General features: G+C 42.1%; 2 protein-coding genes across 4 annotated transcripts in view; both read right to left on the minus strand.

Moving 5' to 3' along the window:
* bmpr1bb (bone morphogenetic protein receptor, type IBb) overlaps window positions 1-16655 on the minus strand; it is a 76621-nt gene extending 59966 nt beyond the window's left edge. The window contains exons 1-3 of the mRNA XM_033647322.2: window positions 16477-16655; window positions 10275-10344; window positions 7309-7471 (exon numbers count right to left, since the gene is read on the minus strand). The gene's annotated coding sequence lies outside the window, so the exon portion shown is untranslated. The remainder of the gene's footprint in view (window positions 1-7308; window positions 7472-10274; window positions 10345-16476) is intronic.
* Window positions 16656-17138: 483 nt separating this feature from the next.
* The window catches only part of pdlim5b (PDZ and LIM domain 5b), a 51236-nt gene continuing 45510 nt past the window's right edge, over window positions 17139-22864 (minus strand). For all 3 annotated transcript variants that reach the window (XM_033646786.2, XM_033646785.2, XM_033646784.2), the window contains 5 exons: window positions 20691-20871; window positions 19831-20011; window positions 18645-18765; window positions 18437-18552; window positions 17139-18316 (listed from right to left, as the gene is read on the minus strand). In XM_033646786.2, the coding sequence (XP_033502677.1) occupies window positions 18227-18316; window positions 18437-18552; window positions 18645-18765; window positions 19831-20011; window positions 20691-20871 (689 nt within the window). In that variant the 3' untranslated portion in view covers window positions 17139-18226. The remainder of the gene's footprint in view (window positions 18317-18436; window positions 18553-18644; window positions 18766-19830; window positions 20012-20690; window positions 20872-22864) is intronic.

The following is a 22864-nucleotide window of genomic DNA, read 5'->3' on the forward strand; positions in this document are numbered from 1 at the left end:
CAAAACAAACTCGTCCTCCTCTGTCTAGATGATAAATTTCACGTCACACATAACCCATTCTTCTTAAGAATAAGATGAGTATGTCATGTTTTCCTCTTCACACAGCGCATTAACCCTGCACCCTCACTGGACAGCCCTGTGATCAAAGCCTGCCAAATTCCTTGGTGATGATTCCCCTTTTGGGTCCAATGTCAAGATCAGAGAGTGGACCAGGGAGACAGCATACTCAGTCAAACAAGCCACATAACATTAATTTGCCATGCCAGATCAATTCCAAAGGCACACATGCATCCTTGTGCACGCAGACATGGACCAAGACAAGGCACGGAGACAGCTGTCCTGCCACCCTGTGTCTAATATAGATAGACAATGGGTGAAGAAACGATTGGATGCAGTGAGACATCAACTCAACTCACGGGGGGTTGAGAACATCAGGATGATGATGAACTCCGTTTGTACTGTGTCCACAGTATTAACTTGTGTCTGTGGATGAGAAATACGGCCTGCTTGGGTTTCTGCAGTTACATATCAACTGAAACAAAAGATCCAGAGAAGCTCAAGAACTGTATCTTCAAAGTCTTCCTGAAAGTCTAATTTATGATTTTAAAGATAGACGATAGTTGCATTTCCATGCACACCAATAAATCAAATTAGAATGTGATTTCAGAAATACGTAGAGAGCTTGGATAATACACATATTGGTTTTCTTGCTGAGGGGGAGAGAGGATCAATACCCCTTTTCACTCTAAATAGGAGGTTAAACCAGGGTCCAGCTGTTCATAAGTAATCTGATGAGCTATCAGATTGGATCCAATTCTGAAAAAGGGTTGTTTCAAAAGGAAAAATAATAATTTCGATATTTATATTAGATCCAGATCTCACATTCTGTATGCGTTGTTCAAAACTTCTTAGTAGGAAACGGATGGCTTTGATCCCACAAAAAAAGGGATTATCCTGATTCCAGCAGAACGGTGGATTCAGGGCAGATTTCAGGAACACTTTCATTTGTAAAACATATACAAACTGTCATTTGTAAAACATATAGAGGGATTATTTTGCACACAATTTGTTAAACTGTTACAGTGTTAAAAGTAGATAAAGCAGACATCAGGCTACCTGTTATGCCTTTAAGCATAGTAAAATTATAACAATTCTCCATTAAACAATCCCCCAATTGCTGTCACAGGCCAGATGAGATATGTAATCCCTCCAGCGTGTTCTGGGTCTGCCCCGGGGCCTACTACTAGCAGGACGTGCCCAGAACACTACTAACAGGAGACATCCAGGAGGCATCCTGATCAGATGCCTGAACCACCTCAACTGACCCCTTTCAATGCAAAGGAGCAGCGGCTCTACTCCGAGCTCCCTCTGGATGTCAGAGTAACTTACCCTATCTCTAAGGCTGAGCCCAGTCACCCCAAGGAGGAAACTCATTTTGCCTCCTTGTATCCGTGACCTCATTCTTTTGGTCACTGCCCATAGCTCATGGCGATAGGTAAGGGGTGGGATGTGGATGGACCAGTAAGCCGACGGTCCGGTATCACTGCAGAAGCTGCATCTAACCGCTGATCCATCTCACGCTCCATTCTACCCTCACTCGTGAACAAGACACCTCGCTTGTGGCAGTAAATCTTTCCCAACCTGGAAGGGGCTATCCACCAATTTCCGGTTTATTGTTACTTACACTTCCATTTAGACCACTGGTTATCTGGATTTGGGAAGTTTGGAAAGTAGATTATCTGATCTTGGATAGCAAAACGTGAGATTTCCAAATCTAGGTCATTCTGATCCGGATTAAATTTTTTGAACAACAGGACCCTGGCGATGAGCTAAGCTTAGTATTAAGACTGAACGCAGGAGGAAACAGCTAGCCTGGCTCTGTGTGGGCAATGATCAGAGAGTCCAGGAAGCCTTTTGCACTGCAGTATGATAATAATATTTGCCCAGAGATATCCAAGAGGGTAAACCACAATGTAATTGTGACAGAAAGATCTGGGTTGGGATTAAATATCAAAAGGGACATTGTGAGGTTCCAATGTTGAAACAAGGTTTCCCATGCATCATCCCACAGGCCAAATCAGGTGCCTCTTAGCTCAAGCACAGATCTTTTACAAGGGAGAATGAAGGACTGGAGCACAGTGATCAATTTACAGCCTTTAACAGCGCGAAGGGACGAGCATTTCAATACCACTGTATCTTCATTTTGATTCTGATGAAGACACAGTGGTGTTGAAACGTTTGTTTGCACTATAGAGGCTGTAAATTGATCACTGTGCTCCAGTCCTTTCTTCTCCCCTGAAGTTATAATGTATTGTGAAGGGGGACCTCAGTGCTCTGTAGAATGGAAACAAGATTATTAATCAACCGGTCATACAAGCAACTCTTGTAAATATCTGATTCATCAAACTTGTTTATATTGAAAATAAGAGTCACAAAAGAGAGGCAGAAAACAAGAGAAATCAATCTGATAAATACCTTCAAAACCTACTTCATAACCCCTGATAAGTCTCGACCACCAAGTTGAAAGCCACTGGATTAAAGAAAATGAACATTCCTGCATCTCTTTCCTTTCCCATATCTACACACTCAGTAGACTTCACATGTACTACACTTGCAACACACACAGACACACCGAGTGTGTCATTCCAGATATGTTTACACAGACAAAGTTAGATCTCAAAGCAGAAACCCTGGGGGCTTTGTCTTTGCCAGTGGATCCCCCAACCCCCCTCCTTCTATCCCTCGATCCCTCCTTGTCCTTCTGAACTCTGGGGAAGGTTCAGTTTTTAGGGACTAAACTTCAGCTTGGCCTCTCAGGACCGTCCGTCTCCCTTTGCTCTCTGTTTTGCTTGGTTTAGGCCAATTTACTGCCTGCAGTTATGTTACCAGTAAACTGTCAAGCCACCATGAGAATATTCCCAAAACACACACATAGATGGTTTTCACAATCCGCAGCTTACACCGACACCGAAACCTAATAAAACAACACTGAGGAGGAGTTATGTGAACACTGCCAACAGGTTTATTGACAAGTGATGACCATTAGCTTTCCTCTGTTGTTGACTTGGTTTGATGCGACGCCTCATCATCAGTCTGTCTGGATGAGTCCCAACCAAACCTGACTCAAGTGGTCCAGTCTGGGAACACAGCCGCCACCGACCCGTCCACACACAGTGAGCGTCCAAAAAAACTCCGCCTCCTCTCTGTCCGAGCCTGTCAGCGCGACTGAGGGCCTCCTGTCTGTGATTGATGACCGGGTTTCTGCATTTTTCTGAAGCCACCGACACGTGTTGGCTCTGTTGGCTGGGAGTCATCTCTGCTCTATTTAGCTTACATTATTTTTATTATTTCTCTGACCAGCCCAGCTGTTGAGTGCATGCATATATGTGCGCGTGCACACGTGCGCACGCAGGGAGGGGTTTTTCCATGCCCTCAGTTGTCCAGGTATGTGTAATGAAATCTTGAGTTCTGTTTTGAGAACCCTCGGAGTTCCAGCCATTTTCACATTTGAGGTTTTTCTCTCAGCTCCCTTCTTCTCCCCTTCCCCCTCACCCACGTGTACTCCCATGGAACAGTCCACCCAAGGTTCCTCGCTGCCTAATTTGCAGCGCTTTCAAAAAGCAAAATAAACACAGGTTTTAAAAGGTGGGGAACACCCACCATCTTGACCACTTTGTGTCCAGCAGCAGAAAACAGTTCTTAATTGTAGAGAAACTGTGTGTGTGTGTGTGTGTGTGTGTGTGTGTGTGTGTATGTACATGTGTTAAAATCAAGCCTTTCCAGTTCAAACTTGAATCAGGAAACCAATAAAGCCACAAGACCTTGGCACTCAAGACAAAAGTCGCTTATCTTCCCATTTCTTGCCAGGGAGAGTCGTGTGCTCAAAAACCGGTGCAATCGTTAATTAAACTTGATCTTTATGAGAAGCACAAGGGAACTACTGTTGTGTTGTTCAAAGCCGCGTTACACAGGTGGAGAAAAGGAGGAGCAGCTGTTCACCAACAGAAATGCAAGCGCTCTCATGCAAACACACACCTCGTAAAATTTTAGGGAGTGAACACAAACTCTAAAACAGAGCCGTGCTTGCGATAAAGGGCTGTGATGACTTGAGATGCATAAAATAGGGTTGACATAATTCATGTGAACATAATGTTTCTCAAATATGGTTAGCCAAACTATTACTTACAGGCTGGACACTCAATTTAACATATAAACATTTAGATTTTCTATCTCAAATTGAGATGACTGACAGTGAATACTCATCATCCTTTCTTCGTCCCTCATGTTAGTCTAATACTCATCCTATACTGATTAAATGATGGACAGAGAGAAATCAACATGTCCATTTATCTACGGGCTTTGTAAGCAACTTTATTACCGAATACATTGTAAATATTTGTGGGAAAAAAATCCAATAAATAACCTGATTTATGTTCATGAATGGTGATTATTGTGCTGTGCTACGTTAAAGCATCTTGGCAGGTGCTGAGAATCAACCTGGTTGCCAAATTTGAAGGCAAATGTATACAGCTACAAATTTCAGCTACAAATGATATACATTTGACACACAAGACAATTGAACAGAGCCGACTGGTCATGTGCACGCACACGCACTCACACACACAGTCATTCAAACAACACAGATCAAGCAAATTTTCCAGATTATACATTTTCAATGCTCTGTGAACAGATGTGGCTGACTGCTTTTGGCTGTGACAATGAAACCCACTAAGCCTTCCTCAAACATTCATGTGGCAAAAAAAAGGCCAAAGCAAACACACGATTCAACCAGAGGATTCTCCAAAACGAAAAAAAAAAAAAAGCATTTCATCCCCCGAAACTGTCTTCTGATCCTTAAATCCTAATCTGTGTATTCTGGCATGCCAACGTGCAGTTGTATGAGGCCATTCATGTGTGACTGCAGCTCAACGTGTGCAGCGATGTAGAGGTAATTAACAGCTGTGTCTGCTCTTGAACACCTGCAATAACAATCCGGGGCTGTAGCAGGTTAGCTAGCTGCTACTCTCTCACTTTCTTTTTATTGTAATCCGATCCAGGCTCGCCACTACGCAAAGCTCTCAGAGCCACCGAAGAGGCCAGACTTGGAGAGACAAAGAGAGAGGCTGGTCTCTTCTCAGACTGGACAGAAACCGCAACTAAAGATGAAGGAGGAATGAATGATTGGTGTGGCTAACTCGTTTTATCCCCTGAAAGTTGATTTGAAAATGATCCAGAAATCTGCATCACATCTTTGTTTGAACTCTAACGTCAAACAGCTATTTGCAGAGTTGCAAATCAATCTGACAGTATTAATAATAACATTTTTATGAGACATATTTGATATAAAACACTGCTACACTACAGAGCAAGTATTCAGAAGCAGTCAAGATGCTGAATGTGTTGTTTCCCCACATGGTCAGCTGAGGCCATGAAGGAAGTCTATATCTGTATATCCTTCAGGGATGTTATCAGGCACAACTGACCGATCCTAAATCCTGCCACCCTTAGTTACTGTTGCTAGGTCGGACAAGCTTGACAAACAGAAACATGGTGGCACTGGTTCCGTTTAGCTGGGTGCTACAGTGTTTATTAGATTATGTCTGGGTGTCAGGCAATATAGCTTCAAGAAGCAGAGAGAAAGGACTACAGTGTGTGATGGAAGGATATATTCATGTCAACTTTTTAGGGGTTTTTTTTCAACGTAAAAGGAGGAAGTAGAAACCATGGATGATGAGGCTATGTCAGTCCTGCACTGCACTGTGTCCTCTTTTCCCCATCCATTTTCTAACCGCTTATCCTCTTGAGGGTCGTGGGGGGCTGGAGCCTATCCCAGCTGACATTGAGCGAGAGGCGGGGTACACCCTGGACAGGGAGACAGACAACCATTCACACTCACATTTACACCTACGGGCAATTTAGAGTCACCAATTAACCTATCCTCAATCTGCATGTCTTTGGACGGTGGGAGGAAGCCGGAGTACCCGGAGAGAACCCAGGCTGACATGGAGAGAACATGCAAACTCTGCACAGAGAGGGCTCCCACACCCGGGATCAAACCAGGAACCCTCTTGCTGTGAGGTGACAGTGCTAACCACCACACCACCGTAAAACCAGACTTATGATAAATAACTTACGCCATGCTTTTTCGTGAATACTGTCGTCACGTTTGGTGCAGGAAGAAACAGTAAAAAAGGGCCATTCTAAGGAAAGTGCTTGCAAGCAAAAAAAAAACCAAAAAAACGTGACACCCGCTTTCCTATTGGTGTTGTTTTTTGAGTGATTTTAGGTCCAATGTGTTAATACAGTATGTGAAAATGAAAAAGATAACTGTTAAGTCAAGTCAAAGGTGAGGCTGTGCTGAAAAATGACACCAAACAAGGTGAGGTAAACAGTTTTTAAGATGAAATTTAAAGGTACAATCAAAAGTATTCAAAAAACTGCCAATTCTACCCTTGACCCCAAAGGGTTATTTAGCACATAACATATTTGAGTATAGCAACTCTCATTGGAGCACAGGGCGAAAAAGGGTGGGATTTAATCACAATTGCAAACACTGCTACCAAGGTGGGTCATATAAGGCTGATTGGCAGATACTGTAGCAGTATTTTTAGCTACAAAAAGAGATTTTACCATCTGCACTTTGATATTTTCAATGTAACACAAGACACCTAACAGAGCTCCAAAGAGGACAAATTATCTCTCGCCAAACTGCAGGAGAACTGGTCAAAAATAAACATTCAAAATGTCACTGGGGAAAGCCTGGAAAATCATGACGACTCGTGCCAAAACACAAACTGCTTTAACAAAGAACAACAGCTGTCACAAGTACCCACCGGGGATGTGGTGGCGTATATACAGCAAATCAGGGTTGACAACTACAACAAACTGACATGCATGCTACAGTTATATGACTCACCTTTTGTTTGCAGTAGTAATTCACTTAATCCAGCGTTAAAGTCCTTTTCATGAAGCGTTGACATGAGTTTGTCACCTGTCACCTGTTTTGGCTGTCTCCCTAATCCTACGACCAAATGCCAGAACCTGACAGGGATTGTGATGTGATGTTGTGTGTGTGTGTGTGTGTGCAGCTTGTTTCTAGACAAAGCAATGTGCCACTGGGAGCCAAACATCACAGCAGAGGCTGAAAATACATGAACATATGATTTCTGAAAAAAACCTGCATTGGCAGCTGAAGTTACACACTCCACACACTCCATCCTGCCCTGTTGTTCCAGGATGTGCCTGAGTCTTTAATTAACGGATTAGCATCGCATCGATAAGAGATGTCAACCCAGAGGGCGAACTCACCTGATATAATCTATGTAAAGCCACCTTCTTTTGAATCGTCACTGTAGCATCCTCCTCATCCGCCTCTGTCCTCCGGTTTAAAATGCAAAGCTCTGATGTCAGCACATTTCCCGGCAACAGCCTCACAGATACAACTCTAAATGCCCTCTGCCCTCTCCCGAATCTATGGGGGGAGAAAAAAAAATTGCACATATGAAACCCATTTCACAATCTGTCATCAGAAACACAGGGCTGAGCAACAGGAAAAACATGAACAAGACAGAAATTGACTTCATCTGTTTCTCCATCTCCTCCCGCAGTCTGAGTGGCATTCGCTGTCACTTGCTATTTAGCCGACAAGCGTGAGGTTCAATTGCAGAATCAGATACGGTGCAGAATGAGGTCTACGGTAGAGCAGACGTGCAAGAATTCAGAACAAAGCTTTTCAGATCAGTCTGCTGACAGATCAAACTGTCGGGGGTGATCACGCTGATATGTTTTGAGTGTGGTGAAACACAGAGCTCCCTTCTTCAGGCAGATATAAGGGATTATGAACTCTGAGCGAATGTCACAAAACATACTCCAGTAACCTTGAGCCAATATTGTATCAGCAAAATAAGACACTGAGTCACAGCTGGGTACGCTGCTGAACTAACACAGCGAGGAGTGTTGAATCTTGGACTTTCCCTTTCAGCTGAAACAGGTGACTTATACAGGGATTCTGGGTGGTCCTGCTGACCTGTCTTTTCTTAATAAACCACTACGTTACGGCTGACATCCTGCCTGCTACCTGCTTGTCAGACACGTGCGTGTACATGAGAGTGCAAGAGACTGTGTACACCTTAATATTTGCTATGTGAACACAGTTCTTGAAACATACGCATAAAAAATTAAATCAATCTTCAAATGCAGTAACAATACCTGCGTGATACTCTTTTGTTTTCTGCTTATCTTCTCTTTTCCACATGCATGCGCACACACACAGTAACTCACACACAGCTGTCTTTTATTTGCCAGGATCCAGCCGCAGATGGTGATACAGTGTGAACTTTAACACACGGATTCTTGACATTCTTTACGGGTGTGAGTTACTCTCCAACTCAAACCGGTGCTTCGCCTCGGCCCTCTTTGCTTTCCTGCCAGCAGGTCACTGTCACAGAAGGAGTCCGAGAAAACCCCTCCCGATATGTACAGGCTGCTATTGTCCTCTCTTAGGAACAGCGACTCTGTTTTGCACAGCCCTGCATGGGTTCGGCTCCCGACTGTACACCGAGTCTTCTACGTTGGAGCTGTGTCAGCATATTCTGCCGTTTATGATGGGTCCTGTAGTGGCAAGTTCATTGCTTAATGTTAAAGGAATGCTAATTAAACGATGCAGCACGCCTGCTAACTGCTGAAATCAAGAAGCAAAAAATATACAGTATATCTGTGAACTCGTCAGAGACTTACAATGATATCTTTGTGCAGGAATGCACTTAATCAGGGTATCTATGGGTATCTGACATTTCAATTTCATGCTTTTTATGATCTTTTAATCAAATTTAAGAATGATTTTTGGACAATTCATCTTTTTTCTATTTAAGCACTGTTAGGAAGTTTAAGTAGTATATATGTAGTCACATGCAGAGGTAGGGTTTATGTAAGAATCTGTTTTTTAAAGTGAGTTAAATAAAATTACATTTTGCCACAGGTAAATGCAAGTATAAAGGATATAGTGTCAGGTTCAGTGGCAGGTTTAACATTTTGTAACATCAGAAATATGGACTTTGATACCAAAAGAAATTACAGGATGGATAAGTGAAATTAGACGAAATGTTTGCAGCAATTTAGAACTCACAAATTCATATTTAAGACTATTTAATGACTTTTAAGGCTTACTATTTATAAAATTGAATTTAAGATATTTTTAACTGTCAGTAAACACACTCACCAGCAAAAGAGAATTAAAATCCAGCTATAGATTTACTCTCATTTGGCATTTAACCTCACTATATTTGCATTCTTTCAGCACTTATCTTTTGGATGGCACCTGGTTGCTACTGTTTTATGAACCCCCGACCTCACCTAAGCACTGTGGGGGTACACAGCCATAAACGTCTCGAACACAGAAAAAAAAGAGAAAAGAACATGAAAAATACAGGCATAGGGCAAAGATGTGTGAGTCTATACATTTGTTTTGTTGTTGGAAAACATCTACAGCACAGTGTATGTTAAGGGACCTACAGAGACCCTGTTAATGCATATGCTCAAAATGTCTTTATATCTCTATTTAATTACTTAAATGAGTTAAAATTGAGGTAATAATTACGTGTGTAAGAATGAAAAACTTTGCTGTACACGTTTAGATAAAAATGTCTCATCTTTCATGCACTTGAGCAGCCACTCGCAAGCCCTGCACGGCTATGGTAAATTACTCAGGTGAAATCAAAGCTTCTGAGAGTTTCTAAAATTTACTACACTCTATCATATGTTGATCTCATTCATTTCCGGCACTCCAGTCAGTAGACGGAGTCTGTGTCTCGCCTGATACTTTAGTGCAGAAAACAGGATTCTATTATAGTCAGTGTGGTGTATTTTACATAGCCATCCACATGCTCAGCAGAAAGTCAATTAGCTCGCCACTTTGGAGGCAAATTGCTGCCGAGACGGCATTGCAATCAGAAAACACACACACATACGCACACACACACACACACACACACACACACACAGAGGATCAGCCCTGCCAAATAGTACCTCCACTGCAGGAGAATCAACACTCAGTCCATCTTGATCAATACAGCTTTTAGCTTTGGATTTCACTTTCTTCACAATATTGTCCATTTGGAGCATCAAGTGAAACCACTCCAAATCACATTTGAGAGTTTACATTGAACATTTATCGATATGCCTTGGTTTTTATATTGCTGACAGACATCATTCAGTTTATAAGAATTGTTATTAAGTTGACAAACAACAGATATAGAGCGCCTGAGAGCTCGACTCACCGTCCAAACACAGGACATCAGAAGGCATCCTGTCACTGTACCCGGCCACAGCTCCAGCACTTGTCTTTCTCTGGAAGAAAAAAAAGAAAAAGAAAAAGAAGTAGAGTTATTAGAAGGAGCTCATATATCTGCCATCTATAACTGAAAGGACTGAGACTACATTTCAGGTCATTTCCCCACTTTGACTTTCACCCAATCATGCAAAGTACCCCTTATCCTCTTCTGTTCTTCGATCTTCAATCATCCCCCACTCATCCTCCTTCTCCTTTTTTTTTCCACTCCTCTCTCTCTCCCGCTCTCTAATAACAGGATGTCGGCTTTCTCTCACATGGTCGCTGACCTTCCAGGCAAAGAGCAGAGCAGCTTGCAGCTTTAAATAATTCCTGTTGCCTGCATTTGTCTCTCATCAGCGACTAAAGATGAAACAGTGAGCGGGGTAACTGTGCTGAGCTCTGGTCGCCGAATTAATTGTCAAAGAGCCAGAGGAGCTTACAGGTAAGAAGAAGATTGGTCCTAAGTGGAACAAGATCAGCCGCATTACGCCTGTACTTCCTCGCTGATGGGAGCCAGAGGAGGTACGGCGTAATACCCTCTGTGATCAGTTTATCTCAAAGTTGAAATTCAAACTTGAGTTAAATTAAAGAACTCTGGTCCCAAAGTGATCATGCAGAGAGGGACGAGGCTGTCTGGGAGGAATACAAGCACAGGCCTGCATCACTGCATCACAGACAGCATCTGTATTGACAGCGTTGTTGTTGCAAAGGAAATGTGTGACTGTGTCTTTCCTTTGGCAGGTATACTGGGTGTGCACGGAAGATACAGCGCAAAGTGTGAGTGTGTGGGAAGAGCAGCAACCACTGTCAGAAACCAGTGACAGATGGAAAAGCCATATCTGTGGAAAGCCTTGATATGAGATGCTCATCTATCAGTGTGTGCGGAGAGGAGGAGAAACTAAAGGAAGAACACATAACGTCCTGGCAGCTGGAAAAGACATTGAACAAAGTCTGCCTGGGACTGAATCTCTGACAGTTTGTCTCTTGATATACCGCAGCTCCACCATTTCATCTGTCCGACAGTCACCGTACTCATGTTACATGACAGGCTGCGTGAAGCTGGAGTGTGAGGTGACAGACTCAAAACTTAAGTGTTACTTTTCTTCTGCTTCCAGACAGAAATCTCCTGCAAACCTGAGCGCTCTTCAACATCTTTCAGACTTGAGGCAAAAACCTTCCCCCCCTCCCACATACTTTGCCATTACCTGTCCAGTCCTCAAATACTGCTCCCATTGAGCTTGTTAATATGCAGCAAATATCTTTGCTCTGATTGGCTGGACTTATTTCCTGTAATTATACGGGAGGAAGCTGGGGTGAGGGGTCGCAGCTTGCTAAGTTTAGCCCTGTGGACGAAACCAGACGCAGACCAGTATCTACCTTGATCATGTGTGTTTATTCTTGTGTTTATGTGCATCAGAGAGTGAATGTGTGTGTAGGTGCTGGTGTTTGCTTACATGGGCAGCAGTTTCTATAAGGAGTTGGTGTCCTCTTGCAAAAGTAGTCTTCGATATGCTGATATATAACAACTTCTTTGGCCGATAACCAATATCAATATATACACTTTTTTCCCCACCTTATTTTATGATCATTAAGTCTCTTCTGTAGTGAGATTAACATCATATTATGCATGTATACTCCTATTATGATGGCCCACCAGCAGATGGAGACATGCAATAAAACGTTTTTCAATGTATGTAGTATTTATTAATTGCACAAAACACCAAAAAACATGTTGGCTGAATTCATTTTAAAGCTAATATTGACCAATATGGATGAGGTGCCGATATAATCGTGCGTCCCTAATTCATCATATTTGTGATGTGGTTTGTGATGTATTAAAAATACCCTGTGTGTTTTGATTTCTTGTTTAAAAGGTCCAGTATGTAGGATTTAGGGAGCGGGTCCTAAATAAAGAGATCGCCATGTCACACCGCCATGTTTCGACAGTAGCCCAGAACAGAGAAACCAACCACTGGCTCTAGATAGAACCATTCCCAATGGTGCTTAATAGCTCCTTTGTGACAAGAGCCTCAGAAAACACTGACTTTTTTACCACAAAACTGCTTTATTCTGTGTTTTGACCGGTTTAAATGACCGGGTCCATTTGTTTTGGAGAGAAAGAGACCTTCACAGATATTGCGGCTCCTGGTAAAAAGCACCTGAGCATCTAGATCTTAAGCTATCACAGGAAAAAGGTGAGCACGCATTAGCAGGTGCTAGGCCAATGGCTAGTCTCTGACATTCCATACAGCATCAGAGAAACACTGATTTGTCACATAAAACTGCTTTATTCAGTGTTTTTACTGGTTGAAATCACAGGGCCTGTTTGTTTTGGAGAGGAGGAGACCTCTGCAAATAATTCAGCTCCTGGTTAAAATCTCTTACACATCGGGATCAGAAATAAGGTAAGCACACATTAGCAGGTGCTGAGCGAGCAGCCCTTCTGAGACAGGCCAAACAGCACAGAAGAAACACAAATTTTTAACGTGAAAGTGCTTTATTGAGGAAGAGACCTCTGCGGAAAATTCAGCTCCCAGTAACAACCTCCAGAATAATATACTCTGAAGAAATTCTAACCGGGAGTTCACGCTTGGCACATGGGAGAAGTTTCAGCTGGATGCAATCTGCAATCCTCACCTCTAGGTAACACTAAATCCCCCTAAATATTACACACTCTTCCTTTAAGGGAAGGGCATCAAATGTATTCAAATATCCAATAATCAAATAAATAATACATACAGCTATATGGCTACTTTATTAATTCTTCTCTTATGTCAGCTAGGCACTGAGAGTTTCATGATTTTTTTCTGCAGCCTACATGTTTTGGAAACCTGTGATGTCTCATCATCCCTCACATTTCCATTTGTGTTAGTTTCAATCAGCCATAAATAGAAGTCCATTAACAAGCCCACAAGTGCACACACAGAAAGTGCTGCTTAGTTTAAAGCTTCATTATTCTGGATTACTATTAGCCAATGTTACACAGCATATAGAGCTGTGGGAGGATTCTATCTCACAGGCCGGCCTGTGCTGCTAACCAAACTGGGCCTAACAAGATGAATGTAGGTACATTTCACTCACACACACACACGCACGCACGCACGCACACACACACACACACACACACACACACACACACAAACTCTGTGTTAGCCATCAGTGTCAGAGAGTCCAACAAGCTGAAACACTTGAGTCTGTGGTAGACCACAAAGAGCTGCCTTGCCATGCACCCACACTTGACATGCCATCCTCATCATGTAAGCCTAATGACGGGCGTTCCTCCTGCCAGCGGCAGAGCCAGGGCAAGGACAGGGTGGTGGGTGGCGGTTTGATTGCTCTCTGTGTGTGTTTAATATTACCCAAAAACATTCACCTCAGCTCTGCTTCAATGTGCCTCTCTGTCCTGCAGAGAGTCAGAGGGTGGATGGTGCATTCAAAGACAACACCACAGACCTGCAAAAGGTGCAGCAGGTTGTGCCCAGCTCACTCTGCACTTTAAAATGCTGATGTAAACATCAGGATCTCAGTGACATCAGCTCTGGTTCACTGACGCTCAGTGATCAACTGCAGAGCACAGAGAGGTTTTGTGCCATGCATTCAACAGTCAAATATTACCATTGACGCCATGCCACTATACACTGACTGGCCATGGAGTCTTTAGCTCTCTGCCAGACATTAACACACTCACACACACACACACACACATTGGGGTTTTCCTGCACTGTATTTCAACTCCCTTTACACCGATGAGCATTACCTGAATCCTAATTGCATAAGAATCAGCAAATCATATCATAAAGATGAGGTTTAACTTTCAGTCTTGACCTTGGAAGCAGAATTTGAGCAAACAGTTTCACTACAGGGCCGATTTAGTCTGTTTCAATCATATCAAATGATCTTTAACAGCAGATGGAGTCAGCCCAGTTTGGAATAACAACTCGACTTTTATGTTAACATAGAAAATGGAAATTTCAACATCTTCAAGTCCATGACAACTGGGAAACTGCATCTGGTGATGAATGATGTGATTGAAAGCTTCAGAACAGCTACTAAATGGACCTTGAAGTGAGATTGTTTTATCAACAATATAATAACTTTCACAGACATAAAAAGGCACCAAAAACTCAAACAGATTTTGATTCTATCTGGACAGATCTTCAGTACTTCAATTATTTTCAGATCAATAAATCAGTGTCAAATATTTAAAAGGGGAATGACGCCCATTTTCAAAATTCATACATGTTATTCCTGTGGTCTAGGACAGCCCAAAAATACAAGTAATCATAAACAACTCTTTCCCAAATCTAAAAACTAGAGTGCTAGAACTTAAATTAGTGATGTCACAAAGTATAAAGTCTGGAACTGCTCCATTAGGGACAATGAGTTATGGAAAGATGTTATAGATGACAGTGATGCCTCGTTTTAGATTTTAGCGAACCAGCCCGCACTTCCACAAGTTTTTGGCATAACCATGATAATCAAGGATGTTACATCAATGAAGGAAATTGCAGAATGCACAACATGAGTAAACAGTAGCAGCACGATGGCAGACCGCATTGATAACCTGCAAGCTTTTATTCTGTCATTACAGACATTTATTTTATCTAACAATCAAACATGGACCAACTGTTAGTAAGACCACTGTGCGCTCTTTTTTCAGATGATTTCTCCCTTGACTTCTCCATTGTTGCCTTCTTCATGTTCCCTCTCCAACCTGTAGAATATGAGACTCCCACCGATGTCATCATAATTTCAGCTAAGGTTACAGAAAACCTGCTATTTTATGGCTGCAGCTTGGAATCAACTTTTCGGAGTCTGGGCCAATTCATATTTGGTCAAAATGGGAGCAGCAGTAGCTCAGTCTATGGGGACGTGGCTTTGGAACCAGAGGGTCACCGGCTCAAGTCCCCATATGGACCAAGTATGGTGTGTAGACTAGTAGATGGAGAGGAGCCAGTTCCTGTTCTGAGGTGCCCTAGAGCACTGATTCCCAACTGGTCCAGCCACTGATCCAGATTAGTTTTAGGTCCTCAAAATTTAATATATTCAGCATCAAACTTGCGTATGGCCTTGTTGTTGAGCTTGTTTTCTGTCTTTGTCAAGTAGCGGTCCTTTAGTTACTCATTCTATGGCAGGAAACAGCACTTCAGATTAAAAGCTCTGTGCCAGAAATTTTCTATACTTCAATATTAAGTGTGTTTTTTACTTCATTTTTTTAGTTCATGTTCGCAAGTTGCTTGCGGTCCACTCAGAATGGACCCGCAACTGCTTGTGGCGCCTGTCCTAGGCAGCAACCTCGCTATGACATCTTCCCATTTAAAGCATGTATACATCCTGTTTATGCATGTGCGTGTATTTCAGGCCTGTGTGTGTATGACAACAGAGTGGAAAAAGTTTGAATCCTTCTGAGGAATTAATAAAGTATATATTCTTCTTTAAATTGCTCCGAACAGTTCAAAATTATGTGCGGGAACCCAAACAAAACCTTTTACAAGTTGGTGGAAAATTGGTATGAGAGCACCCAGGGGAGTGTCCTGAGTATATGGGTACATTTTTTGCATCAGATCTAACATTCTGTGGGTCCATAAAATCAGTCTTTGGAGCAGCCTTTTTACTTCATGACATCACAAGTTTGAGACACTCCTCTGGTTTCTGGCTTTCAAAGGCAGCCGCTCATGTTCACATATACTGACTGAACTTTCCCAAGGCAAAGAAATAACATATTGAAATTCTTAATTTAGGTGGTGTTCCCCTTTAAAACACCTATAAACTCAATTACATACACACGCAGTTTAAAGGCGATGTTCTCCCCAGGTCAGGGTTAAGATGTACTGAGTGGCGATCATAGCACCAATTAGCCGACTGATAAGAAGCATCATCATCATCATCATCACCATCATCCCCACAGACTCCACCAATAACACTGTCGGGGGTCCCGCTGATCGCCTGCAGCTGCTATCAACACCAAACTCATTGCAGCAAGCAAAATAAAAACTTAGTCTGAATCCTAATAAACAGCAGGAGGAAAAACAAATCACGGAGTTCTCTGGTTTCGGTCAGGACAGCTTGATAAACACAAACCGCAACACTACAGCTGCAGCTCAAACCACACTACTTGTCTCTTTCTTTTAAAGGTAAAGTGCGCTTACCGTGTCTTTTACGCTTCAAAATCAACTTCACAAGATCCCAGTTTGTCTCGGTTTGAACTCTACCTTGCTCTGTTTGATTTGCATGTGTGTGCCTCTATCGTGCGGTGGACTTTTCCGAGCGTACCACGCGTTATTTGGAGCTGCTTAAATCTCGCGTCGTCCTGCAGCACAGCTCCCACCTCCGATGTCTTGGAGAAGTGCACATCAAGACGCACGGCTCAGGCACTATAAGCACATTTCCCTCCAATAACACTCACACTCAATTCACTCAACACTTTGACTCATTCCTAAATTGTGACTTTAACATGCAGAATTGTTATCCTATAAGAAAGAATGCAAAAGTGTGTGTGTGTGTGTGTGCCTGGTGGGTGTTTCTCCTGTCCCTATGGTGATGTGTACTTTTCCCTCTTAGTGCAGGTAAAGCTCATGCTGGTGCCTGTCTGCCTGTCTGTTCAGCTTCTCTGAATAACTACTGTCACAACTACAGATTTATAAGAGGCCTATACATCAGATCATGATGCCTCAGTTATTTCCTGTATTGTGTACAAACCATAAACAAAGTATTTGCAAGAGGAAGAGTTGATTTTTAATGTTTCAGTCCAGTGTCAGCCACAGATAACAGGTGAAGATAGTGTTAAAAAAGCTACGACAAACTCAAGAGCTTTGGTTATGGCATTCAAAGTTGAACCCCTTTATTTGAAATGAAAGTAAGGAGAGTATTTATGCACAACCCACTGCACAAGTGCAAGACAAAGGAAATCTGAAATATATATTAGCATTGTTTTGTGTTAATTGAACATCAGACATCACAAAAACATCATCAGTGAAAACAAACACGGCATAAATACTGCCTTAGGGGAGAGTTCAGTTACTCAATGTTTAAGAAAAACAATGGAAAAAGAATTCACATGATTTGCATTTTAATGCCAGAAACTATTTAAATGACGTACAGATTGATGTGAGTATTCACTGGAAGCATGCTTTGGCCCCTGAACTATAGGCATAACAAAATATACATAAACAACTATGCAATGTATTTTGGAATTCTCTCAGTATCTTATACACAACATTAAACTTGACCTGTAGAGTGCCTAATTTACACACTGCTGTACACGTTACTACTTGTGCTTTCATTTACTGGGAATGGCTACACACCACAGTCCTTTGACACAATAAAAAATAACAATACAATATTAAAATTTTCCATTTTTATTCCAAAGGCTAGAAGTTTATGTTTAGAAGTTTTTGTTGTTGTTGCAAGCACAAGTTAAAAAAAGCAATTCTTGCTTTAAAAATAAATAATTTCCCATCTTGTCGATAAATATTCATAATTTCCAAACCATTTGCTCGCTTTACTAAAAGCACACCTTTCCACTCGAATATTTTTTTTCCAATATGTGACCCCTGAGGGGCTCAGTAGGTCATCGCAGTTAACTATCCTACTCTGTGTGAAAATAAAAAAATGCCCATCAAGAGCTTAACAAACATGAAAAAGCTCAGCACAAACATGTGTAAATTAAAAATCCTCTTGCGCAGATATTGAACTGGCAGGGGGCAAACAGTGTGCATATTCATCTATGAAACTGACATGGCATAACAATATTAGAGCTAAAATAAAAGCTTATGCTGGAACCTCTGACCCAATGTTAGTTCTGAATATAATCCTGAAAGTATTTAACATCTGACTGAAATATAAACTGCTGTAAACTGAAGCTGCTGCCCTATCCTATTCATATTCATGCAGGGCAGGTCAGATGTTGACAGTGTGGGCATGTTTCTTGCACAGAGGCTTGTCTTTTTTGGAGAAGAACGCCTGACCTTCCAGATTAGCCGAGCAGACCTGTGAAGAGAGCAAAAGTTATACAGAGCAGTGTTGTTATTCACACAATATTCTCCACATGTTCTTATTTTCATTCCTTCCTTGTTGCTGCTGGCGGGTCTAACTGTCTCCTGGACCTACCGCACACACAAAGCAGGTGTCATGCCAGGTGAATCCTAGAGCATCCAAGAACTTATCCCCCGCCTCGATGGGGAAGTCACAGCCGTGGCAGCAGGCCCCAAACAGGTTGTAGTAGTCTGTAGTGAACAGCACGTTGGTTAAATGTTATTCTGTTTGCACACATGGTTTTCTTTACATTTAATTTGCTGCTGTGAGCTCACTGCTGTACCTTTTTCACAGTATGGCTGTCCGTCTTCCATGTGAAACGTGTTGCCCCTGATCGGCTGCTGGCAGGCAACACAGACGAAGCAGGACACGTGCCAGGTCTGTTTTAGGGCGTTCATGATTTCCTGCAGTGAAAACACAATAATTGTCATTCAGATGACAACAGATAAAGTACATGGGTTGCATCTGTTTGAAAGGTTAAAGGGACAGTTCACCCAAAAATCAGAAATACATACATTTCCTCTTACCTGCAATGTTACTCACTAATCTAGATTTTTTTTTTTGGTGTGAGTTGCTGAGTGTTGGAGATATCATCCGTAGAGATGTCTGCCTTCTCTTGAATTAAATGAAACTAGATGGCACTCGGCTTGTGGTGATGACAGTGCCAAAAAAGTACATTTAAAAAACTCCACAGCAATGTCTCTTTCCAGAAATCATGACCCAGTTACTCAAGATAATCCACACATGTTTTGTGAGTTTCATGTAGGAACTATTTTCTTTCTACTGAACAACACCCACCAACCGTATCAACGCACAGAGGGAAGTGTGCATCTACTGCTAGCTCACCTAGCACCACTGAGCTAGCAAACATTACAGCTCAGGTGAGGGGGAGGCCATGAATGTTCGCATCTCATGCCGTCACAAGCACAAGCCTCTCATGCATGAGTAGATGCAAGCTTCCTTCTGTGCAGTGATTCGGTTGGTGGGTGTAGTTTGGTAGCAAGAAAATAGTTCCCACATGAAAGTGCTCACAACAAGTGAGTCTGTGGGTTGTCTTGAGTAACCAGGTCATGATTTCTGGAAAGAGACATTGCTGTTGAGGTTTTTTCTTTGGCACTTTGAGCACCACAGGCTGAGTGCCATCTAGTTCCATTATACTCGAGAGAAGGCAGACATCTCTACAGCTGATATCTCCAACGCTCCTCAACTCACACCAAAACAATCTAGACTGATAAATAGCCTAAAGATAAAAGGAAAAATATGTATTTTAATTTTAGGGTGAATTGTCCCTTTAAATTCAAGCATTACAACTCCATTTAAAACCACATTCAGCATGATGGATTAAGCAGCAAGCCTCTGCTTTATTTCTTTTGGTGATGAAGACCAGTGACTGATGTTTACAGTATCAGCACAGAGAGTTTTCAGTACAAGCAGACTGAGAACACTATGCCTTTAGTTTTGTCACTCACCCCCAGGATCTTCTGGTTGCAGCGGCCACAGGTGGGAGCAAAGAACTGCTCATAGCAACGTTCACAGTACACCTGGCCCTTCTCCTCCACAAATCCACCAACTGCCAGGGAGGAGTGGCAGTGAGCACAGTTGAATTCCTCGGGGTGCCACGACATGCCCATGGCCACGAGGAATGGGCCCCTGGTGAGAATAAGCAAAATTATTCACCTTGTTTTGGGCAAAATTTCTGCACAGTATAAGCTGTGCTGTATTCTATACTCTTAAAGTCTCCTAAAGTTCTTCGGTGGCCAACAAGGGCAAACACACCCCAACGGCCCAAAACATTTACAGTGGGAGAAATGTACTGCAGCTTCAGAAATGATGCCAATTAAAAAACACATACAAAGTCAAAAAAAAAAACAAAAAAAAAACATATAAAACACACACACATAAAAAGCTACAAATTAATGTTTTTAGTCCTTTACAGTATTTTTAATATGATAGTCAAAGTCTCTAACATGCTAACACTAGCTACATAAATCTGTTGCCCTTTTATAATGGTGTACAAGGTATATAATTCACAGTATATACTGTTATGTTGCATTTGTTTTTCGTGGTTTTTGTGTGTTTGACTTTGCATCGTTTCTGTATTTGCAGTGTGTTGCTGTTAATGTGTTTGTTTTGGCTCTCTGCAGCACATTTCTTTCATTTGCAGCACACTTCCGTTGTTGTATTTGTTTTGGATTTTCGTACGTGCTTTTAAATTGGCATCGTTTCTGAAGCCACAGTATGCTTCTCCTAATGGAAATGTTTTGCCCTTACCCTTGTCAGCCACCGTAAAGCTCTTACTGTTAGTGCAGTTTTATCTCATGTTATTTACCTGATGACTTTGTTGCACTTGTTGCACATTGGGGTGCGTGTCCCGGCTGGGATGTGCTCAGCCCGCTGCACCAGCGAGTTGAGGTCCTCTGGATGTGGCTGAGGGGTGGGGCGGTCTGGACCTCTGGGAGCAGTGTTGGTAACTTTGCCAAACGCAGGAGCTGCTCCACCCTTTGCAAAACCTAAACCAGCAGGGAAAATAATGAGTCAGTATTCAAATGGAAAAATAGCTGAGTGTACCCGATAAAGTATTTGACAAAATGTACTTTCCAAAATTGTATAAACAATCAAGCAGACCATGAATACAATGCTTGTAATGATTGGTATTTTATTCTAATGGCCCACTTTTATGTAATGTCTTATTATTATTTGAGCAGAACATATGTGCACAGTTTAGGTGTGTGTTGTCAGATAATGCATGGGAATGATGTGATGATCTCTAACCTCCACGCCTGGAGCATGAGACAGCTGGTTTGGACAGAGCCATCCCACCCAGCCCAGACAAGGGATCAATTTTTCCCACTGAGGGGAATCAACACATTCCCAGAGTCAGAGGAGACACCTGGAAAAATAACCCTCCCCTCTCCCCTTATCTCAAAACATATGGAGAGGATGCACAATTCTCCCCCTTCTCTCTCTCGGTGCAAAGATCCAGGATGGAGGTCAGTGCTGTCGGCCCTCAGTGGGAGCGCTGGAGGGTAAAGGCATCGGGGACACAGACACCATTGACAGAGAGTACCGATATCAAAGACTCGGGAGGTCAGAAGACAAGCGCTCCCTAAATATCCTTGTAACGGAGGGCTAACAAACTGAGTAAACAGAACGGGGCACTAGCGGGGATGTGAGAGGAATGTGGGAGAAAGATGCTACAGAGTGTGTGTGATGGAGGAAAAATATGGACTCCAAATACAGATTCAAAGTACATTTCTCTTTAATACTTGATCTGTTGATGATTATTGGGTAAACTGATGATTCTGTTATGGCTCATTTGAAGAGCTGCTCTTGATATAAACAACCTTAGCCAATTCCTAGTGACATTATCAAACATAATTATGCCTAAAATATACAAAGTTCCAAACACTTTATGAGCAAAGCCATATTTTTTGTCTGTGCATGGTCTTTTTTTGGAATTTAAGAGGCTTGGCAACATGGGAGGACTTTGAAATTAAATACATGCACATGGGGGATATTTTGTAGGCTTATCAAATATTTTTAGAGTCAGTATATTCAATTTGTCTCCTTCTAGTCCATCAAAAAAGCAACAAGTGTTCTGTATGTTCTGTATGTCTCTGCAGGAAGTTTACTAGTGTAAGTAGGGAACAAGCTTTGAGATGGCCTAACTGTTATATATAGCTGAAAAATATATAAAGCGGATAAACACATCACATTTAATTGAATGCCGTATTGATGTGGGGAATTACGCCGGAGTCAAAATATTTTTCAGTGGCACTATATGGCCTTATCTGTGTGAAAGCCGGCACCATGAGGTGGATGGTGACAAGCTGTCAGTGGGGCGAAGAAATATTCCAAACGAATCCTTTGGCGAGAGCAAAGATTGAGGGCTGAGCCACATTAAATAGGACAGAAAGTGAAACAGACGTTTGTGAGTCTGTCACTGCTGTCTCGCTGTATGAGGAAGATAAGGGGGGAAGAAAGTCAGCGTGAGAAGACAAACTGAATCAGAGCAGGACTGCACATCTCTGCTCTGTGTCTGGATTCAAAGGCAGTGGGATGGAGAGAAACGCACTCTGATAAACTATATTTGTATTTGATTAAAGCCCCTATGTATTAAATCTTAATGTGATTATGGCATCATTAAAATATTTTTTCCTTGTACGGGCTAAATATTCCACACTTGCTTTACAAGTGCCAAAATTATTAATTCGTGTAAATAAATGTAAAGGTCACATTCCACACAGCCACCATAAGATATGTGCCTGTTTACTCGAGCTCAAGTATGTGTTAATCTGATAAATAACACAGCAACAGAGAGCTAACTGTGGCCTCTCCCTGTGGCACCTTTCAGCAGCCGCTTCTTAAAAAGGCCCCGGGGGGAAAAGCATCAGGGCACACAGTGCATCTGTTCATGTATGAGTGCATGCTTGTGTCTTAGTATTGCTAATAATGACCCTTGACTGATGCCTTTCAGCTAATATTTACTCTGACCACCTCCAG

This window comes from Epinephelus lanceolatus, chromosome 19 (assembly GCF_041903045.1).
Source record: "Epinephelus lanceolatus isolate andai-2023 chromosome 19, ASM4190304v1, whole genome shotgun sequence".
In the NCBI taxonomy this organism is placed as follows: Eukaryota; Metazoa; Chordata; class Actinopteri; order Perciformes; family Serranidae; genus Epinephelus; species Epinephelus lanceolatus.